The 18495-nt window shown below is 54.4% G+C and overlaps 1 protein-coding gene across 4 annotated transcripts in view; it reads left to right on the top strand.

The window, feature by feature from the left end:
* Positions 1 to 17989, top strand: part of ELF4 (E74 like ETS transcription factor 4) — a 37295-nt gene extending 19306 nt beyond the window's left edge. For 2 of the 4 annotated variants that reach the window (XM_070604766.1, XM_070604767.1), the window contains exons 2-9: positions 6517 to 6797; positions 10135 to 10306; positions 10721 to 10813; positions 12176 to 12367; positions 13221 to 13304; positions 13380 to 13572; positions 14182 to 14559; positions 15442 to 17989. In XM_070604766.1, coding sequence (XP_070460867.1) covers positions 6726 to 6797; positions 10135 to 10306; positions 10721 to 10813; positions 12176 to 12367; positions 13221 to 13304; positions 13380 to 13572; positions 14182 to 14559; positions 15442 to 16246 — 1989 coding nt within the window. In that variant the 5' untranslated portion in view covers positions 6517 to 6725 and the 3' untranslated portion in view covers positions 16247 to 17989. The remainder of the gene's footprint in view (positions 1 to 6516; positions 6798 to 10134; positions 10307 to 10720; positions 10814 to 12175; positions 12368 to 13220; positions 13305 to 13379; positions 13573 to 14181; positions 14560 to 15441) is intronic. The other 2 variants (XM_070604768.1, XM_070604769.1) reach the window with 1 other exon arrangement.
* Positions 17990 to 18495: the final 506 nt, after the last annotated feature.

Raw genomic sequence — 18495 nt, 5'->3', positions numbered from 1 at the left:
TCTCTGGGACCTCTTTTTTCCATCATTAATCCTGAATTTTTCGAGGTAATCCCAACTTCAGAATGTCCAAGCTGAACTCACCTTCTTGCCGTATTTCCTGCCCCAATCACTCCATATCTTTTAACATTCCTACAGCAAGAACAGCCTACGCCTTCTGGGGTCTCCACAACCACCTTATTACCCCATGCTCAGTCATTTTATTCCTTCAGGGTGGCTCTGCGATTGGCCTCCCAGGTTCCAGCTGCCCTGCCTGGATTCCTCCATCCCCTCCACTCATACTCCCAGCCCAAACCCATCTTCCCTAAGAGCTGCTTGCTTTTTGCCCCTCCCTTGCTCAAGAATCTATAGTAACTCCCAGTTGCTTTCCATGGTAAGTTCAAATTCCACTGTCTGGTCAATCTAGGGCCTATGCGCTTATCCAGCTGATTTCCCTGATGCCCCAGCCAGCCCCCAGCTCCCGCCCCAGTCAAGCTGGTTTCCTTTCTCTACCATAAGTTCCATGGTTGTTGGTTATGTACCCCCCCCCAGCCTTCATTTCACCCCACCATCTCCATTTCCCTTTCTTCCTGTCCATCTAGGTAAAGATATGCTGAGTACTTAATGAGCGACCGTGGTCAAAAAGACACAAATTAGACCAGGAAATTGAAAAACGCGTTTGGGATATAACAGACAGTTTCCATCTACATTAACTCGCTGGCCTTTCACGTCAACCACTTGAGCTAGGGAAGGGAAGGTGTCCCCATTTCACAGGGGAGGAAAGTGACCTGGCTAAAACCCCAAGGCAAAGCTGGATCTTCTCCCTGGGAGGCCCACGCCCTTCAGCCTGCAGGGACTTTGGGGGGCCTCTGCTAGGCTGCAGCTAGCAGCCCAGGGTTCAGTAGTTGCCCTAGGGGGGCTTTGCCCCCTTTCCTGCACAGCGTTCTCCCCAATCATTGGCTTGGCCTTCACTTCCAGAAGAGCTTAACACCCCTCTGCCTCCTCCTGGTCCCTGGAGCATTAGAGACAAGGATGTGGTGGCCACAGGCTCCTCCAGGGGCTGCCCTTTTGGCTTTCTCAGTCAAGGCCTCTGGGAGTCAGGGCAGCTGGGGAAATAGGTTCCCTTTGTCAGTAACCTCACCCCCCCCCCACTCCTCCTCCCCTGTCGGGGCTTCTGTAGTGCTCTTCTTGCCACATAACCACAACCCAAAGGGCTGGGGCGGGGTGAAGGTGGCGAGGACAAGGGACTGGGAGCACTCCTCCAACCGCAGCAGACTGCCCCTCCCCACGGGGCCCCCAACCCAGGCAAGGAGTCAGCCCCTTCCAAGCCAACAACTGGAAGCTTCCAGCCCCACCCTGTCTATGTTCCAGAGCCAATGGGGGGCATCTGGGGGCTAAATGGGGCCCCCAGTCCCCCTTGCTCTCTGGGAGGTCACCTGAAACTCATCATCTGGATGAGTGCTTTTTAATTTTCAGAGTGCTTTCCCACCACCATCCTCGTTCACCCGAGACTCCCTGGTGAGCATTTGCTAAGCCTGGATTACCCTCAGCCCTCACCCACCTTAAGGGTGATAGAAACCACAACCCAGAGAGATGGCTGACTTTTCCAGGGTCACACATCTTGTTGGGATGCAGCCACGAGAGGGCTTCCCTCCTCCTCCCCGCAGGCCTCCTGGAGAGAGAGGAGCCATCTCTCTGCCTGTGGCCCGCCACCTCCTACAGCCCTAACCGCCCCTCCACCAGGACAGCTAGGGCCTGCGAAGGTAGGGGAAAGACTGGAGCTGAGAAAGGGCAGGGGGAGTTGGAGCAGAGCTTGGGGCCAGCCTCACCATCGGAGTCGTGACAAGCCCCACGCTGGAATCAGGCAGTGACCGAGGGCCAAGGAACGAAACTAGGTTTCTTGTAAATAAGCACAGAGAAACCCCAACCAACAGAGCTTGCAAAACTTTTATTTTTTTCCCCTCCCTCTTCCTGATTTCATCTCAAATGGAGGGGGTGGTGGAAAGAAAGGAATAGAGGAGAAGGAGCTGACAAAATAGCTGTGGCCAGGGCCCTTTCGCTGGGCATTCGCTCAAGGAGGAGGGTTCAGCTCGCCGACTGGAGTCAAGGTTGTGGGCAGTCCCATGGATGGGTTACTTCTGCTCCGTCCATGGCTACAGATTGGACCCCTGACTCTGGCCCTCTGTCTCTTAAATACACGCCACTGGTCACGTGCTGCATGCAAATTTGCTGCTGGATGACTATTAGCCGGAGGAGGGGCTGTTTCTAAGTAGAGGGTACAGCTGTTCCTGGGGTAGTTTCCATTTTGTTTGTGGTTGTGGGGGAGGGGTGTTGAGGGAGTGGGAAATGGCATGAAGGAAATTGTCACTTCCTTTCCAGAGAATTCCAGAAAGGTTTCATGGAGGATGGGGTATTTCAGGAGTGAGAGCTGGCTCTGAGGGGACAAGGAACTGGAGAAGGAGAACTCTGCTTTGGGGCCTGGCTGACCATCTGGCCCCCATGTTTCCTGGCATGTGTGAAAATGCCACGGGTGTTGCTAGCAATTCTGTGAGAAGCATTGGCTCAGCCGGACGGGTGTGGATTTAAACTCGCTCCACGGAGGCTGTGGACGTGGCTTTCGCATAGGGGCTGTTTCCGGTAGAGGAGGCCCAGATGGGTCGGTGCTGGACACCGCTTGACGTGTTCCAGTGACAGCCCCAGAAATGGTCTGTACGTCTGAAGGGGGCCCAGCTGTGGTGACGCAGGAACAGCCCAAACCACTTCTATTTTGCTATTTTGGTTTTGAAATGCAGTCAGAACCACAGAGAGCTAGAGGTGTGCATTTGCAGGCCGGGGATGCAGGCGGCCTCGCTTGCTCACTCCCTCCTGTGGCACACACACGCTCACACACAGTGTCCGGGGCCATATGCTCGCACAGAAACTTTGCTTTCAGCCCAAGTAGGACAGGCCCTGGGAGCCAGGGATCCTGCCGTGGCCTCAAAGGGAGTGAAGGGAGCAGCTCTTGCCACCCTGGGAGCGGACTTTGACTGGAGCCAGCTGTGAGCTGTGCAGTGATGGCGTGGGGTGAGGAGTTCACCCCCGGTTACTAAGGGGTCCCTGGCATCTTAATTCCGTGAGCCAAATGTCTGTGTGTAGCCCCTTAGCCCCCCACTCAGCGGTGAGGCAGTGCCCAGGGCTCTAGGCCACTAAAGCTGTGTCCCAGTGCGTCTGTAAGGACGCCAGGGAGGGGAGCCCCTGCTGGGGGCCTCTCCAGCCTCCAGCAGGGCGGGCCTTCTGTGGTGGTGGCTTCTTTGGTTTCAGGTTCCTGGGAGAGGGTGGTTATTTTGAGGGACTTGGGGGGGGCTGGTTCACTCCTCTGCCGGGGAGAGTGAACATGCAAATATGCCTCTCCCCGCCTCTCACTTTCAAATCCTCAAACATCTGAAGGGGGACGGGCAAAACTTTCTGGACTGGAAGGTTCCATGAAGGGGGGAAGGGGAGAGTTTTTTTAGCCTTGGCCAAGAGGGTAGGACAGCTTCTTCCTCCCCGACACCCCTTCACCTTAGCTTCAGGCTCGAGCTCCTGAAGAGTGAGACAGCAGGAGCAGCCTTGGGTGCTGAGTGCAGCTCCCAGTCCTGGGCCAGCGGAACCTGCACCACCCAAGTCCTGAGTTCGGATACTTAGATGTGTGGACACTTAAAGGATGCAATTGGATTGGTCCCTTTCTTTTATTTCAAACCTCTCCTCTTTGCGTGATGGCCGGGGGTTCCATCGATACAGTGCAGTGCTGCCTCCCTAGGAGAGCAGCCCTGGGCGGTTCACCCCAAGGACCCATGGGCCACATACATAGTGTTCTGCTGGCATTCTCTTCCTGGGAAGCACAGGACTTTGAATTTTCAGGGGGGCAGTGATGGCAGCCCCTTCGCCAGCAGGACCCTGTGCCCCGCCCCAGTCCACCTCACTGCAGCCTCTTCCAGGAGCATTAGCTCGGGTTTGTCCTCACACAGGCAGGCCTGGAGGAGGAGGAACCAGTGACTGAGCTTGTGGCTCTGCTGGCCTGACCAGGGCAGCCCTTTGACACACAGAGGCTCTCACGCACATGTCCCCACACTTGGGACACGGGCACGCCCTGCACACGTGTATATCTACGGTGTTTGCACACCCACAACAAACTCCCATTGTAAATTACGAGGCAAAAACATACAGATGTAACACTCATGGAGTGCACACATTTCTCTCACTGTCGTATAAGCCAGAGTACATGACACCCACCTCACACCCAGTAGATATGCATGGATATACTTATTGCCCAGAAAACACAACTCACTGGTACTGACTGACCAGTACCATTCCATTCATTCATTCATTCATTCATGCGTTTATTCTGCAAACACAAATTGTCTGCTAGTGCCAAGCAGGGTGAAAGATGCTAAAGGTCCATCGATGACCAACTCAGTCGTCCCTGCCCTCAAGGAAGCCACTGTCTACTGGGGGAGGTAGCAAGGTGCGCTGGAGTTCCCCAGGCACAGAGCACTGGCAGTGAACTCGAAGACATGAAATACTGATCTGGGAAGAGAAGCCAGAGATGAGCAAACCTGGAGGGAAGGGCCATGGCAGAACGACCTTGAGGGGGGAGAGGGGCAGACACAGGAGTTTCGTGTTTAGACAAAGTGGGATTAGGTGAAAGTGATCGCCTTTCATTTGATTAGTATGAGAATGCTTCCTGGGGGCAGACAGCCGGCCTGTGGGAGGGCAGGGAGCTGCGGAATGCGGGCCTTGGGGCGCTTTGGCTGGGGGAGACAGACCTGCCAAGCATAAATGGCCCTGGGAGGCTTCTCAGGAGACCGGGTCACCGGCAGGGTCGGGTGGGGGAGGGGTGGAACTCAGGCAAGGACTGTGGTTTCCCCAGAGCCTCCTCTCTCTGACCTGGCAGAGCTCAGTGTTGCATTCACCCAAAGGGAGACTCAGACCTGACAGGTTGAGTTGAGCGACTTTTCAAAGTTTTTTGTTGGAGGTGGGTGGAAAGGTGTGGGGGTGGGGGTGGGGAGAGGGCGGAGCCAGCCCTGTGGGCTAACGGAAAGGAAGTGGGAGAGGCCTGGGTGTCTCCTGTGGGGGAGAGCGGTCATCAGGGAGGTCACCCGTGGTCCCCCTCCCTTTCCTCGCCTTTGCCCCTCTGAAGTTCCTCATTTCTTTCTAGGCCAGGAGAAGATTTTGCCACCTTGATACTGCCAAAGGAGTGTCAAGGAGGGAAGGGTCAAGTGTGTCACTCCTACTATGGTGCATGGACCCAGTTCTTCAGGGATGGTGCTTGAAGCAGGCTGTTCATAAGCCCAGCACACGAACACACACACGGATACCACTAAAAACAGCACCCTAAGGGCCAAAGACATGGTTCCTGGAGGTGGAGAAGCCCAAGCGGTCAGGGCTGGAGGCGCAGAGCAGGCTGGCAGGAGGGGCATGGGAGCTGGAGCTAGGGCTTTGGGAGGCAGGCATGGGTACCGCCCAGACAACACGTAGGAGAGCAGCAGGCACAGGAAACAATTGGAGGCCCAGGTGCCATGTGAGCGCCTGAGGTGCAGACTGTGAGCTCGAGAGGCATTCTGGGAGAGGAGAGACATGTGGGCTTCAGCAGACAGATTTCCTGGAAAAGGGGCAGCTGAGCCGGCCCTGGAGGATGGGGAAGGTTCTGTGGGCCCCTCCCCCAGCTGGGGCTCTCCTCACAAGTTCCCAGGGTGACAGTTCAGTCTTGAAACTGAAAGCAAAGCTGAACCAAGGGCATAAACCCACACACAGCACAGAGGCCATCCTCTCCGGCGGGCGGGTGGCGGCGGGGCAGTGACTAGTGTGCAGGGCATGTGGCCCACCTGTTCCTCTGTCTCAGGCTCTCTGGAGGCGTGGCTGAGTCTGAGAGCCCCATCCCTGCAAGCAGGGTCAAGCTGTCACTGGCCCTGACAACACAACCCCCACAGAGAGACATTTTTTCCTCAGTAAACTCAGCCCTTCATAGCTAAGCAGCCCCCACTCCCAAGGTAAACTGAGCCAGGCAGTCTGGAAGAGCACCCTGGACACGCAGGTGTCTCCACCCTCAAGCCCTCACACAAGATTCTTTCTCAAGCCAAGGGAATGTTAGGGACTCTTCATGCTGCTGCCCCATCCTTGTGGCCAGATGGGGTGCCCTGACTTCCCCTGTGGCTGCACCTGGGGATTAATCTTCAGGGTGGAGACAGCCCAAGTCCCTCTGTCACCTTCTCCAGAGGAGTTGGGAGAGGGAAGGGAGAGAGGCTGTGTATCTTCAGGGCCAGTTCAGGTGCAGATGCTGGTGATCAGGACTGGCACTGAGGCCCAGCCACTTCCCACTGGAGGTGACTCAGTCAACTTCCTCTTTTTCCTTCTTTCTTTACCTGCCTCCTTTCTTCTCCTTCTCCCTTCTTCTCTCATTGTCCTCTTTTAGCCATCCCTCTTCTGGCAGTCTGCCCTGGCGTGGCAGGGCCCCTTTGGCTTGCCAGCTGTCCTGGGAACAGAGCTCAAGGAAGGTGACCCCCATCTCTTCCTTCTCCCTAGGTCGCTCCTGCAGTCAGCCCAGCCCAGTATGCAGCCTTGAACCTGGCTTAGGCTACCACCTACTCCAGCTCTCTACACCCCCTGTTTTACTGTGGCTTGGGGTGTAGGCTCTAAGCTCCAACGTGCCTGAGCCGCAACTCTTCATCAAGAAAACCCCGCAGCTCCAGAGGGCCCTGCGAATCCTGCTGTCAGCTCTCTGGGAAGACAGCATGGCTATTACCCTGCAGCCCAGTGACCTGATCTTTGAGTTTGCAAGCAACGGGATGGATGATATTCACCAGGTATGGCCCCAGAGACAGAGCCTCATGAGCCAGGGCAGACGATCAGAAGGACACAGACAGGCAGGCAGACAGCCAGTAAGCCAGCCAGCCGGTCGGCTAGCCAGTCAGCAGATACTGATCAAGTACCTACCTACTAGGTTCAGGGTACTGGGCCTGCATGCCAGCCAGACCGTGTGCCAGCTAGTCACTCATGTGGCCAGTGAGTAGTCATCGGGCGGTCATTTAGTGAGCCAGTTGCCCACATGTAATTACAGGGCACATGCAGTCACCAAGCCAGCCAAGCAGCTGCTAAGGACACCAGCTGAGCTATCAGTCACTCAGCAATGTGGGCTGAACGAACAGGGGTACACTGATCCTCATGTGCGCTTTCAGCCACTTCTCTTCACCCCCACTGTCACAATGAGAAAGCTGCTGGGACAACCAAGTAGCAAGAGTGAGCACTGCCAGCTGGAACCACAGGGCAGAGTCCAAACCCTGGCGCCTCAGACTCACAGCTCTAGCCCAGTTGATGGGCCCTCCCATAACCATCTTTTAGGCCTTGATCTAAGGATTCAGGATAAACTGGAAACGGGTTCTTCCGGTGGGAGGAACTTGGAAAATGAGACAGAATTCTGGTGCTCAGGTCCCTGCTGCTCTGTGCCTTGCCTTGCACTAGGGAGCTTAGATGTACCCACGGGACGGCGTCCTGGCACACCCATCACTGCCCTCCACTCCCCTCCTTCCACAGACTGGAGAAGAGACAGCCAGGGACGGTAGAAGGAATGGCAGATTAGGAGTCAGGAGCCCTGGGTTCTGATCCCAGTTTAGCCACAGTATCACCGGGGCAAGTCCTGTCCCCTACCCTGTCTGGCTGCCATCTCCCCATCTCCTCCAAGAGGAGATCCGGCTGGATTGTCTCTAAGGGCACCCCAGCCTAATTCTGATGCTCTCTATCCTAAATCCTTGCGAGGATGGAAAACTGTGTCCAATCTCTAGCGGCCTACCAAAGGCTGCCCCCTAGTGGACTCGGAACACATTGCGCTTTCTGTCTGGCTTGTCACCTAAAGTTGCTCAGTTTTATCGGACACCTCTGGCCTCATGGAAGGCATCATGGGAGGAGAAGGGAAGAAAATTCTCACCTTATCTGGGTTCTCAGTGCTACTAGTCATTTTTCAGTTGTTTCTAGTCCACTCAGCAACTGTTGCTGTTCTGCATAGAAGCTGCTCTTCCCTCCCAACCCTACACCTGCCACTCCAGCCTCAGCAGACAGCCTCTCCTCCAATCCACAGAGAAGCTCAAAGCCAAGGACACCCTCAGTTGCCCTCCCTTCTCCCTTTTATCGGTAACATGGCCAATCTCATTTCCTTTCCACTGGCCTGGAAGAAAGAAGTGTCCCTATTCCTTCCAAGGGTAACTCCTACCCCTGGACTTCATCTCTTCTCTCCTACTGCCTTCAAGACCTCAAACCGTTGATCACCTCCTCTCTCACTTGCACCTTTCAGACCTCCTAGAACTTTCTCCTCAACCTGGAACATCTCCAGGTCTCCCCAACCCTAAAAGAAAATCTTCCTTCCTTCTGCCCCCCTTCAAAATGCCACCTTCTTGGCTCCTTTCTTCCCCCCCAGTCGTCTCCACCCTCTGTGTTTACTTTATCGCCTCCCTTCTCTCACTCTTTTTAGGAAACAATTTTTATTGCAAAATGTATCATGAATGCAAAAGAGTGCATAAATCATATGTATGCAAATCATATAAATACATCCGTATTTATACTTATATAAATCATATATACATATACAATCATATATAAAGAATAACTAAAGTGAACACCCATGAACTCACCGCCCAGGTTAAGAAATAAGACGTTACCAGTCTCCTCGAAGCCAGGTGACTTGCCCAAGGTTCCACTGTTAGTAAGCAGCAGAGCTTGGTCTTGAACTCAGGCAGTCTCTCGGCACAATCCAATAGAATTTTCTGAGATGCCAGAAGTGTTCTCCATGTGTGCTGCTCAGTATGGGGCCACTAGTCACATGTGGCTATGGAGCAAGTGAACTGTGGCTAGCGCAACTGAAATTTTCATTTGGAAAAAACTTAAATTTTCATTGAAATTTAAATAGTCACCGTGGCTAGTGGCTATCATTTTGAGAGTGACAGCTCTCCACTCCGTGGCCTTCAGCACTACATCTGCCTGCCTGCCTCGGGCCATCCTCTCTGAGATCCATTGTCACGGGATGCCAGCACTCCCCTGAAACTGCTCCAGCCAGGTGACTGCCCAGTGGCCAAACCCAAAGGCATTTTATCAATTTTTATTCTTTTAGATCCTTCAGGAACCTTAGACAGAACTGACCATTCTCATTCTTTTTTCATAAAGGAAGAATGAACAGTCCCATGAAAGAAAATTTGGAAAATACAGAAAAGTAGAAAGAAAGGGAAAAAAATCACCCCAAGTCCCACAACCAAAGTATAATTATTATGAACATTCTGGTATATTTCCTTCCATACGTAATTTTTAGAAACAACAGTTGCAATCACACGCCTTTTTTATTTAGCTTCGTTTAATTTTAGAACAACTCTGTTCTCCAGGGATCGAATTCTCATCCTGATAATCTTACCCACTCCAAGGGATTTAGCCACCACCTTTCTGAGCTCTTGGACACTTATTTCTGACTGCCTGATAGGCATCTATTTTAGATCGCCCAAAGGTACCTGAAACTCACCATATCCAGACACTGTCCCCCTTATCTTTCTCCAAAACCTGCTCCTCCCCATCCTGTGTTCCCCTTTAACATGAGCAGACTCTCCATGAACCCGCTGAATCAAGCTGGAAATTGGAACTCTCTCCCTCATCCACACAGGGACTGGGCCCTTACTCGTCTACCTCTGTAATGCCTCTGTTCTTCCGTCTTCATTGCCACAGACTGAGCCCTAAGATGTCCACAGTGTGAGTCTCTACCTGTGGGCACCCAGCCCTGACTGTAGACTGAGTCCCTCACGTGGCAACAGATCAGGGCCCTTCGCCCTCGTCATTGACTAATCCTTCCCACTGGCCTCAGAATGAACCTAACCTTTCTCATAGACTGAGCACTAACCCTGGCCACGGATTAACCCACAACTACAACCAATCAAAACTGCCCGTCCTTGGTTGGGTGCAGGTGGTATAGAGCTAACTCATCTCTGTTAACCAAGAACCCACTCAAAGCATCACCTAGTGAGGCTGGACCTGGAGCAATGTCATCCTATACAAAGGGCAGCCCCTGAGGGCTCCAAGAATTAGGAATTGCAAGGAGGGCTAGGTTCTGGTAAAGAGGGCTTCCTGGCAGAGGCCAGTGGGCCTTGAACCAGATCCCTATCTTCTCCATAGCTGGAAGACCCCTCGGTGTTCCCAGCTGTGATCGTGGAGCAGGTACCCTACCCCGAATTACTGCATCTGTACTCAGGACTGGAGCTGGACGACGTTCACAATGGCATCATAGCCGACGGGACCTTGTGTATGACGCAGGATCAGATCCTGGAGGGCAGTTTTTTGCTGGCAGGTCTGTTCCCTTCCTGGGCAGGGTAGGCGCGGTGGAAAAGGGGTTCTGTCTTCAGGGAACAGTAGCCCACGATGGCTCCTAGTGACCCCATGCAGCATGGGCAAGGCCTCCAACTATTGAAAATTAGATGGGGCAGTGAGGACATCAAACGGGAGTACCACTTCATAGAGGAAGGAACCGTCTTAATGGATTCATGATCTTTTGAGATGGAGTGGGCCAAAACCCAGCTGGGGTGGGTGTAGAGAAAAGGTGGAGAATTAGGGTGGGAGGTGCCCTGGTCCCTTCCTGGCTGTTCCCTGGCTCTTTAGCACCATCCTCTGGGTTGGCCCTGATTGTAGCTGTACCCCCTGCCCTGTGCCCTAAGAGAACTTTTCCTCCCCCTCCCCTCACCGCCACCATGGAACCTGGAACCAGATGACAATGAGGCAACCTCGCAAACCATGTCAACCACTGAAGTCTTGCTCAATGTCGAGTCTCCCAACAACATCCTGGATGAGAAGCAGATCTGTAAGTTGGAACAAAAAATTCCATTGAAAAATATCACATCTGTGCACTGGGTTCTTAGGCACAGGTGCATGCAGGCGGATGTACCCACACCCACCGATACACACATGCACATGCTCTTGAGCTGTGACTGGCATGGGGGCGGGCAGGAGGGCACTGGAGACCAGGAAAAGATGGCCACGGTGACTTTTCTCCCAATTTTTAAATTGTGATAAAATATACAACAGGAAATTGACCACCTTAACCATTTTTCCGTGTCTAGTTCAGTGTATAAAGTACATTTGTATGGTTGCGCAGCCATCACCACCATCCAGCTCCAGAACCCTTTTCATCTGGCAAAACTGAAACTCTGTACCCAGTAAACACTCCCCACTCCCCTCCCCCCCGCCGCTGGCAGCCGCCCATCTACTTTCCGTCTCTCTGAATTTGACCGCTCTAAGTACCTCATGTAAGTGGCATCACACAGTATTTTTCTTTTGGGGACTGGCTTATGTCACTTAACATCACGTCCTCAAGGTCTGTCCGTGTTGTAGCATGTGGCAGAATTCCCTTCCTTTTTAAGGCTGAATACCTTGGCCAGGGTGACTTTTTAGGTTCCTCTGCTCTCTCGCTGGGCTCCCAGGAAGACTACGCAGGGTGTGGCTTATTTAGAAATGTTCTAGCCTTGGAACCTCCTCAGCCCTTTCCCTAGTCTTGGAGGTTGGCCCCCACCTCCCCAGAAGGCCCCAAGGCAGGATCCTCCCCCAGGACCCCCTCAGGCATTTGTCCTGACGCCACAGAAGGATGCCTGGCCCTCACTGCCCCTTCCCAAGGGGGCGCTGGGACTCAGTGGGGGAAAGAAAGCCCTGTGCAGGTTAAGAGTCCTAGCATTTCCACTCCCGACCCTGTCACTAATATTCATTCAGGATTCAACAAATTTTTACTGAGTGCCTACATGTACCAGGCACCAACTTGCTGTGTGACCTTGGGCCTGTGCCCTGCAATCTCTGGGTCTCAGTTTCCTCATCGGGAAAGGAGAAGAATTGGGATAAATGATGTTCTAAGGCTCTTTTCAGTTGTAAAATAAGGGAATGACTAAATCAAGGGGGCCCTTTACCCTGGGTGTTGCCTGGAACGTCCCCACTACCGGCAGCGGGCTATGCGTGTGGCAGCCGTGATTGGGGCAGCTCGTGCCCACAGCTCCGCAGATGTTTCCTCTCCTCCTGGGGCGAGACACTTGAGGCATTTTCAGGTGTATCCTGTGTCTGGGGCTGTGGGGAACGGCACCTCCGCCCTCCCTGGAAGCCCCCCATGCACTTGAGCGCTGGGAGACCATGCTCCCACCCTGCCCCGAGCCCCAGCCACCTCAGGCCTTTCTTCTTGCAGTCGGCACCTCTGAAATGCTTCCAGACTCAGACGCTGCTCCAGCCGTCACTCTCCCCAACTATGTATTTCCTGTTGCTGAGCCCGATGCCCTGAACAGGGCGGGTGACACTGGTGACCAGGAGGGGCACTGTCTGGAAGAGAAGGTCCCCAGAGAGGAAAGTGCTAAGAAGACTGGAAAATCAAAGAAAAGAAGTAAGAGAGAAAGAGAAAGAGACTGTGTGTGTTTGTGTCTTCGAGGGCGTGGGCAGTAGGAGCGGGGGAGGGGTCAGAGAGACCATAAGGGGTGAATGGGTCTAGGCTCATAGACACGTTAAGAGGACAGCTCTCTGACGTGGCAGGGATGGACGAAAAGGCCTCCCTTCTGTAAAACGTGGCCTCATTGGTTGGCCTGCTGGAAGCCTGACATTTCCTGAGCCACTCCTGTCTGCCCAGCAGACAGAAACTCTTCCAGAAATGCCAGTGATTTCAATGGGTTGGATCCTAGGCTGGGTGTTTAGACACCAGGCTTGGCCCCCTGGCCAGTCCCGGGTCCCCTGGGGGCCTCTGTCTATAAAAGACGCCTCATGCCGCATGCTTATCTTCCTTCTGCGGAGCTTATGGAGCTGAGGCCATATATAGGAGAGGACTTTGGGCTTTCCCAAGCCCTGGTGTTATTGATTTACTCGGGCAATCGCTGGTTGATAGTGCTTTGTCAGTTTGGCCACCAAAACCCCAGTGCCACACTTACCTGAACAACAGTCATGCCTTTAGGCTGTCTTTTCAGTCCGAAAACTAGGCTAGGAGGAGTCTGTTCTTCTAAACGGGACTCACCTGCAAGCATGTCTGGTCTACCTTTGGGGTCTGAAAATGAGGGCGGGCCGTTGGGCAGGGGCAGGTGCCTGAGGGCTGTGGCTCTGGAGAGCGATCCTGGGCCTCCAGCCCTGGTGACCTGGCTCTTCCTTGTCACACCCAACTTGGGAAGCTTCTGGGCCCTCTCTGTCAGGAGTCGGCCCTGGAGCACTTACCGTGGTCTCAGGCTCATCCTGCTCTCACCTTCCCCTCACAGTCCGGAAGACAAAGGGCAACCGCAGTACCTCACCCGTCACTGACCCCAGCATCCCCATACGGAAGAAATCCAAGGATGGCAAAGGTATGGCTGGGCGTCAGGTGGGGCGGGAAGGAGCCGGGGGGTCTGGGCCACCCCTCACCGCCTGCCCCTCTGCAGGCAGCACCATCTATCTGTGGGAGTTCCTCCTCGCCCTTCTGCAAGACAGGAACACCTGCCCCAAGTACATCAAGTGGACCCAGCGAGAGAAAGGCATCTTCAAGCTGGTGGACTCGAAAGCTGTGTCTAAGCTGTGGGGGAAGCAGAAAAACAAGCCCGACATGAACTATGAGACAATGGGGCGGGCACTAAGGTAGGAGCTGCTGGAGCGCTGAGCCCTGCCCTGGGGGTGGCACCAGGCTTTTCCCTCTGTCCAAGGAGTCCCTCTCGCTGGAATGGAGACCCGATTCGTCCTTTAAGGAAGCGGGTCCTGTGCCTCTCCTATTTGCTTGCCCCCGAGCCCATTTCCCAGGACCCCTCTTGGAGGAACCATCCCCTCCCTCTTGCATTTCTGTCCTAGCCTTTTCTCTTTTTAGAGCGGAAGAGAATTTTAGGGTCTCCCATCCTCAATAAGGGCTTCCTTCGTATTCTGCAAGCCAGAGACCCAGGGAGACGGGCCTGAGTCACCCACAGTTGGTCTCAGGCTGGGGACTGCTCAACTCCCCATCATCCATCCCCTCCCGTCCTTCACTCACCCCTGTCCTTTGCCCCAAAGCAGACTGGAAGTTGGCACTTGAAACCCCTTTTCGTGGACCCTTTGAGTCCTCGGGGGAGATCTCAGAAATTCCATAAAAGCTTCACCCCTTCCCTTGCCCTTGGGCTCCCGTCTGGCTCCCCGGCCAGCCTCGGCCTCATGCTTGCCCTGGCCTGGAGGGCGGTGTGTCCCTGGCTGACTCCCCACTCCCCTCCCCTCATCCCCCAGATATTACTACCAAAGAGGCATCCTTGCCAAGGTGGAAGGGCAGCGGCTGGTGTACCAGTTTAAGGAGATGCCCAAGGACCTGGTGGTGATCGAAGATGAGGACGAGAGAAGTGAAGTCACAGCTACGTCCCCTCAGGCCTCCACTCCCTCCACCTCCTCCACCAGCACCACCCGGAGAGCCAGCTCCAGGGTCTCATCCAGAGCCGCCCCCCAGGGCAAGGGCAGCCCTTCCTGGGAGAAGCCGAAGGTTCAGCACGTTGGTCTTCAGCCATCTGCGAGTCTAGAATTGGGACTGTCTCTAGATGAGGAGACCCCCACTACCTCCACCGTGCTTGTCTCTCCACCAGAGAGCCAGGCCAAACTCACCAAAGCCGTGAGGTAAGGGCACCAAAGTCCTCAAGAGTCTTGCCCTAGGACCTCGTGTTGGGGGCAGGTTTCAACTTCTGGCAAAGCTCCGCTATGTCTCTGGTCTATGGGACCCTCGCAGAGTCCCTGGGAAGCCAGTGGGGCACTTGTTGGTCAAAAGAGGAAAAGCGACTTGCCTGAGGTCACACACCAAAGTAATGGCAAGGCCAGCACTTGACATGGGGGGCTTCTGTTGCCAGCTGGGACTGTTTCTGTGGTACCCCAAGCAGCCACCAGGGGCCTCCACATCTGTACCCCTCTCTCCAAGCGCCCTCCACTCCAGAAAAGAGGCAAGAGAGAATGTTACAGAGCTGCCCACTCAGCCTTCCTCAGGCCCTCCAGGCCCACAGGAAAGTTCTCGCTGTTTCTTGTCCACGCTAAGGTGCCTCTAATTTTCCCTGAAAGGTTGGGTTTTGTCTGGGTTATGGAGCTGTTTGTATGTAGCTCTCACTGCTCTGGCTTGGGTCCCCAAGATGGTTTTCTGAGGAGGGAAGGCAGTAGAGTGGAGCAATGAGGAACATGAACTCTGGTGTCAGCAAGGCTAGATGTGAACCCCTGCCACTAGCTGTGTGGTCTGGGGCAAGTTACATAAGCTCTCTGTGCCTCAGTTTCCTCAAGCTGTAAACTCAGGTTATTAATCTTACTCAGCTCGTGGGCTGTTTGGGAGGTGGAGTGAAATACCGCATGCCGATCATTCAGAATGATGCTCACCTAGACCAAGCACTCAATAAACGGGAGCTGAAACAACAGCGAAGAAACGGAACACCTTCAGCTCCGTTCCTCCTGTGCCCTCCTTCCGAGCCAGTCGAGAGATGCCTCTTGCCTTACTCAAATCTGTTCTCTGTTTCTTCTCAGTACTACTTCTGTGCCCAGCAACATCCACCTAGGAGTGGCCCCTGTGGGGTCAGGCTCCGCCTTGACCCTGCAGACAATCCCGCTGACCACAGTGCTGACCAACGGGCCTCCTGCCAGTACTACTGCTTCAACCCAGCTTGTGCTCCAGAGTGTTCCGCCCGCTTCAACCTTCAAGGACACCTTCACTTTGCAGGCCTCCTTCCCCCTGAACGCCGCCTTCCAAGAGAGCCAGGGGGCAACACCAGGGGCTCCGTTGATTCTCAGCGGCCTCCCCCAACTTCTGGCCGGGGCCAACCGTCCGACCAGTTCAGCACCACCCTCAGTCACAGGGGCTGGACCAGCAGGGCCCAGCTCTCAGCCCCCCGGGACTGTCATTGCTGCCTTCATCAGGACTTCAGGCCCCACAGCAGCCCCTGGGGTCAAGGAGGGGCCACTGAGGCCCTCCTCATATGTGCAGGGCATGGTGACTGGGGCCCCCATGGAGGGGCTGCTGGTTCCTGAAGACACCCTGAGGGAGCTCCTGAGGGATCAGGCTCACCTTCAGCCACTTCCAACCCAGGTGGTTTCAAGGGGTTCCCACAATCCGAGCCTTCTGGGGAACCAGACTTTCTCTCCTCCCAGCCGCCCCACAGTTGGGCTGACCCCAGTGGCTGAACTTGAGCTCTCCTCAGGCTCAGGGTCCCTGTTTATGGCTGAGCCTAATGTGACCACATCTGGGAACCTGCTGACCAGATCCCCAACCCCAGCCCCCTTCTCCCCATTCAACCCCACTTCCCTCATTAAGATGGAGCCCCATGACATATAAACAGATGGGTTGGGGGCAGTGTGACGCACCAGGCGAGTTGAGCAGCAGTTTGAGAAGGACTTCCTCTAGCAGAGACTGACTTCAGTAGCATACCTGCCCTTACATTTTAGTGGGATGTCAATACACCGGCCCCACCCCACCCCTGCCTGGCATCACCATGGCCAAACCATGCCCAGTTTGAGCATCGCTGGGGTCAGACCATGGCCTTCAAGAGCACTAGGGGATATGTTCTTGTCGGGGTAATGGGCTGACTTGGTGATGGAGGGCAAACCTCCTGAGAAGTGTGTGACCAGGGCTGGTGCAGGGGCTTCACAAGAAGAGTCTTTTCGCCTGGCTGTATTTCTCTACCCACGTTCCCTCCACAGGCAACTTACTGCCCCCATGTGAATATCTCTGTACGTATTTGTGTGTACTCGTGGGTCTGCATCTCTGTTTCTTCGGGGAGGACGGGGGTATAGCCGTGAGGTCTTCAAGGGTGTGTGTCTGTGGGTCAACCACAGAGATGGAGGTTTTTTTTTAAGGGAAAGCATTCTCTAGTTCCTTTGTACAAACCCACATTCAGTTGCTCTGAGACTATGGGGTACAGGTTGGATCCCCAAATCTAGAGAGATGCCACAGAGCTGGCTCAGGTCCAGAGTAGAAGAGCTTCAGTGGGTGTGTGTGTTGGAGAAGATGCAGTTCTAAGGGACAAGGAGAAGGCCAAGAGGGATAAAAGCATGAAGAGAGGGCAGGGTACTCAGCCCAGGGAGCAGCCCCCGAGCCACCACTAGCCTGAGGTCCTCTTCCCGGAGACAGCCTCATTGCCCACCAGTCACTTGCCAGCACACTGGGACCTTGGCACCCCCAGAGTGCTTTCGTGCAGGGTTAGACAGGGGCCAAGTGCCCCTCTAGGGTCAGACCCAGCCACAAAGTCACCAGGCAGGGCTAAATTAGTTGACAGTTTGTGTCGCAGGCTTGGGCTGTATTGCCAGCCTTCACTGGCACCCTGGCCTACAGTCTGGATCCAGGGTTCCCTCTTGATTCATTTGCCCCCCATGTTTCCCTGCTGTCAGGTGTTGCTGGAGATAGTCATGTAGCAATGCACATTGGGTCTGCCTCTATTCCTGCTCGTGCACACCTGCCGCTCAGCCTGCCGTCTCCTCACCCCATAGGTTTGCCAACCATCCACTCCCATGACGGCTGCGGCAGACCCCCTCGGGTGGAGGCTGCCCTCGTCTCCAACTTTCGCACCTAACCCTGATTACTCCTTCGCCAAGAAGGCAGGAGCCCAGGGCACTTCTCCCGTCTCTGCATGGCTCCGTGCTTCCCTCTTTCCCCTTTCTGAGGAAGGGGTCAACTGATTCTCTCTTAAAGTCAACCCCTCAGCCTAGGGCCTGGACCCCCTCCCCGCTCTCTTTGAATTAGCTTGCTTCTCTCCTTCCAAATTTGGGGGCAAGGCTGAAAGCTAAGACATGTCAGCTTCGGAAACCATATTTTCTGGTGAATTTGGTTAATGTGAATCAGTGCCTCAGGACCCTCGCTATGTCCTTGGTACAAAAGCATCCACTTGACCTAACTACCTCCCCTGGTTGTTCTCTCTCTCCTGGTCACTGCCAGGGCTACAATCGTCCTCTCCCGCTGTCTTCTTGTTCTTCTTTTCTCCCCGGGAGGGAACCATATATGGTTGTGCAGGTGTATTTATTACACGTTTCCAGCACTTATCACTAAAGTGCCTTTTTCTAATAAATCCGTTTATTATGACAATTTCCTGATGGTGGAAAGTAACGCATCTTGAGAAAGGGCCACCTTTAAAAAAAAAAACATTGCACAAAGGCACTGCATGGGTTTGGGGTGGCCCTGCCCCCCTCACCCCAACTCCATAGAACTCATCATGTGAAGGTCACTGAGAGCCTCACGGTGACATCGAACGAATGTCGTCTTCACAGTTCTTCGCCCCTGTGAGCCCTCACGGCACGTGACACTACTTCCCACCCCTTCTTGCACTAGTCAGACTCAACTGCTGCTTCTGTCACCCACTCTGTGCCTGTGCTGGCTCCGCATGTAGCACTTTAAGCGGGGGTGGCCCCCAGGGCCTCCTTCATTTTCCTGGCTCCTGCTCGGCTCCTTGGGGATGAGTCTGAAGTCTAGGGCTCCAGCCTCCACTTTTCTCTTCAGTTCCTGGCTCGCATTTCCAGCAGTCTGCTGGACATTTCCAGCCAGGTGCTGGTCAGTCCCTCAAAGACAGCCCCTCTATCAAAGATGCATTTTGA

The sequence above is a fragment of the Equus przewalskii genome, chromosome X, assembly GCF_037783145.1.
Source record: "Equus przewalskii isolate Varuska chromosome X, EquPr2, whole genome shotgun sequence".
Lineage (NCBI taxonomy): Eukaryota > Metazoa > Chordata > Mammalia > Perissodactyla > Equidae > Equus > Equus przewalskii.
This window is presented reverse-complemented; position numbering and strand designations above follow the sequence as displayed.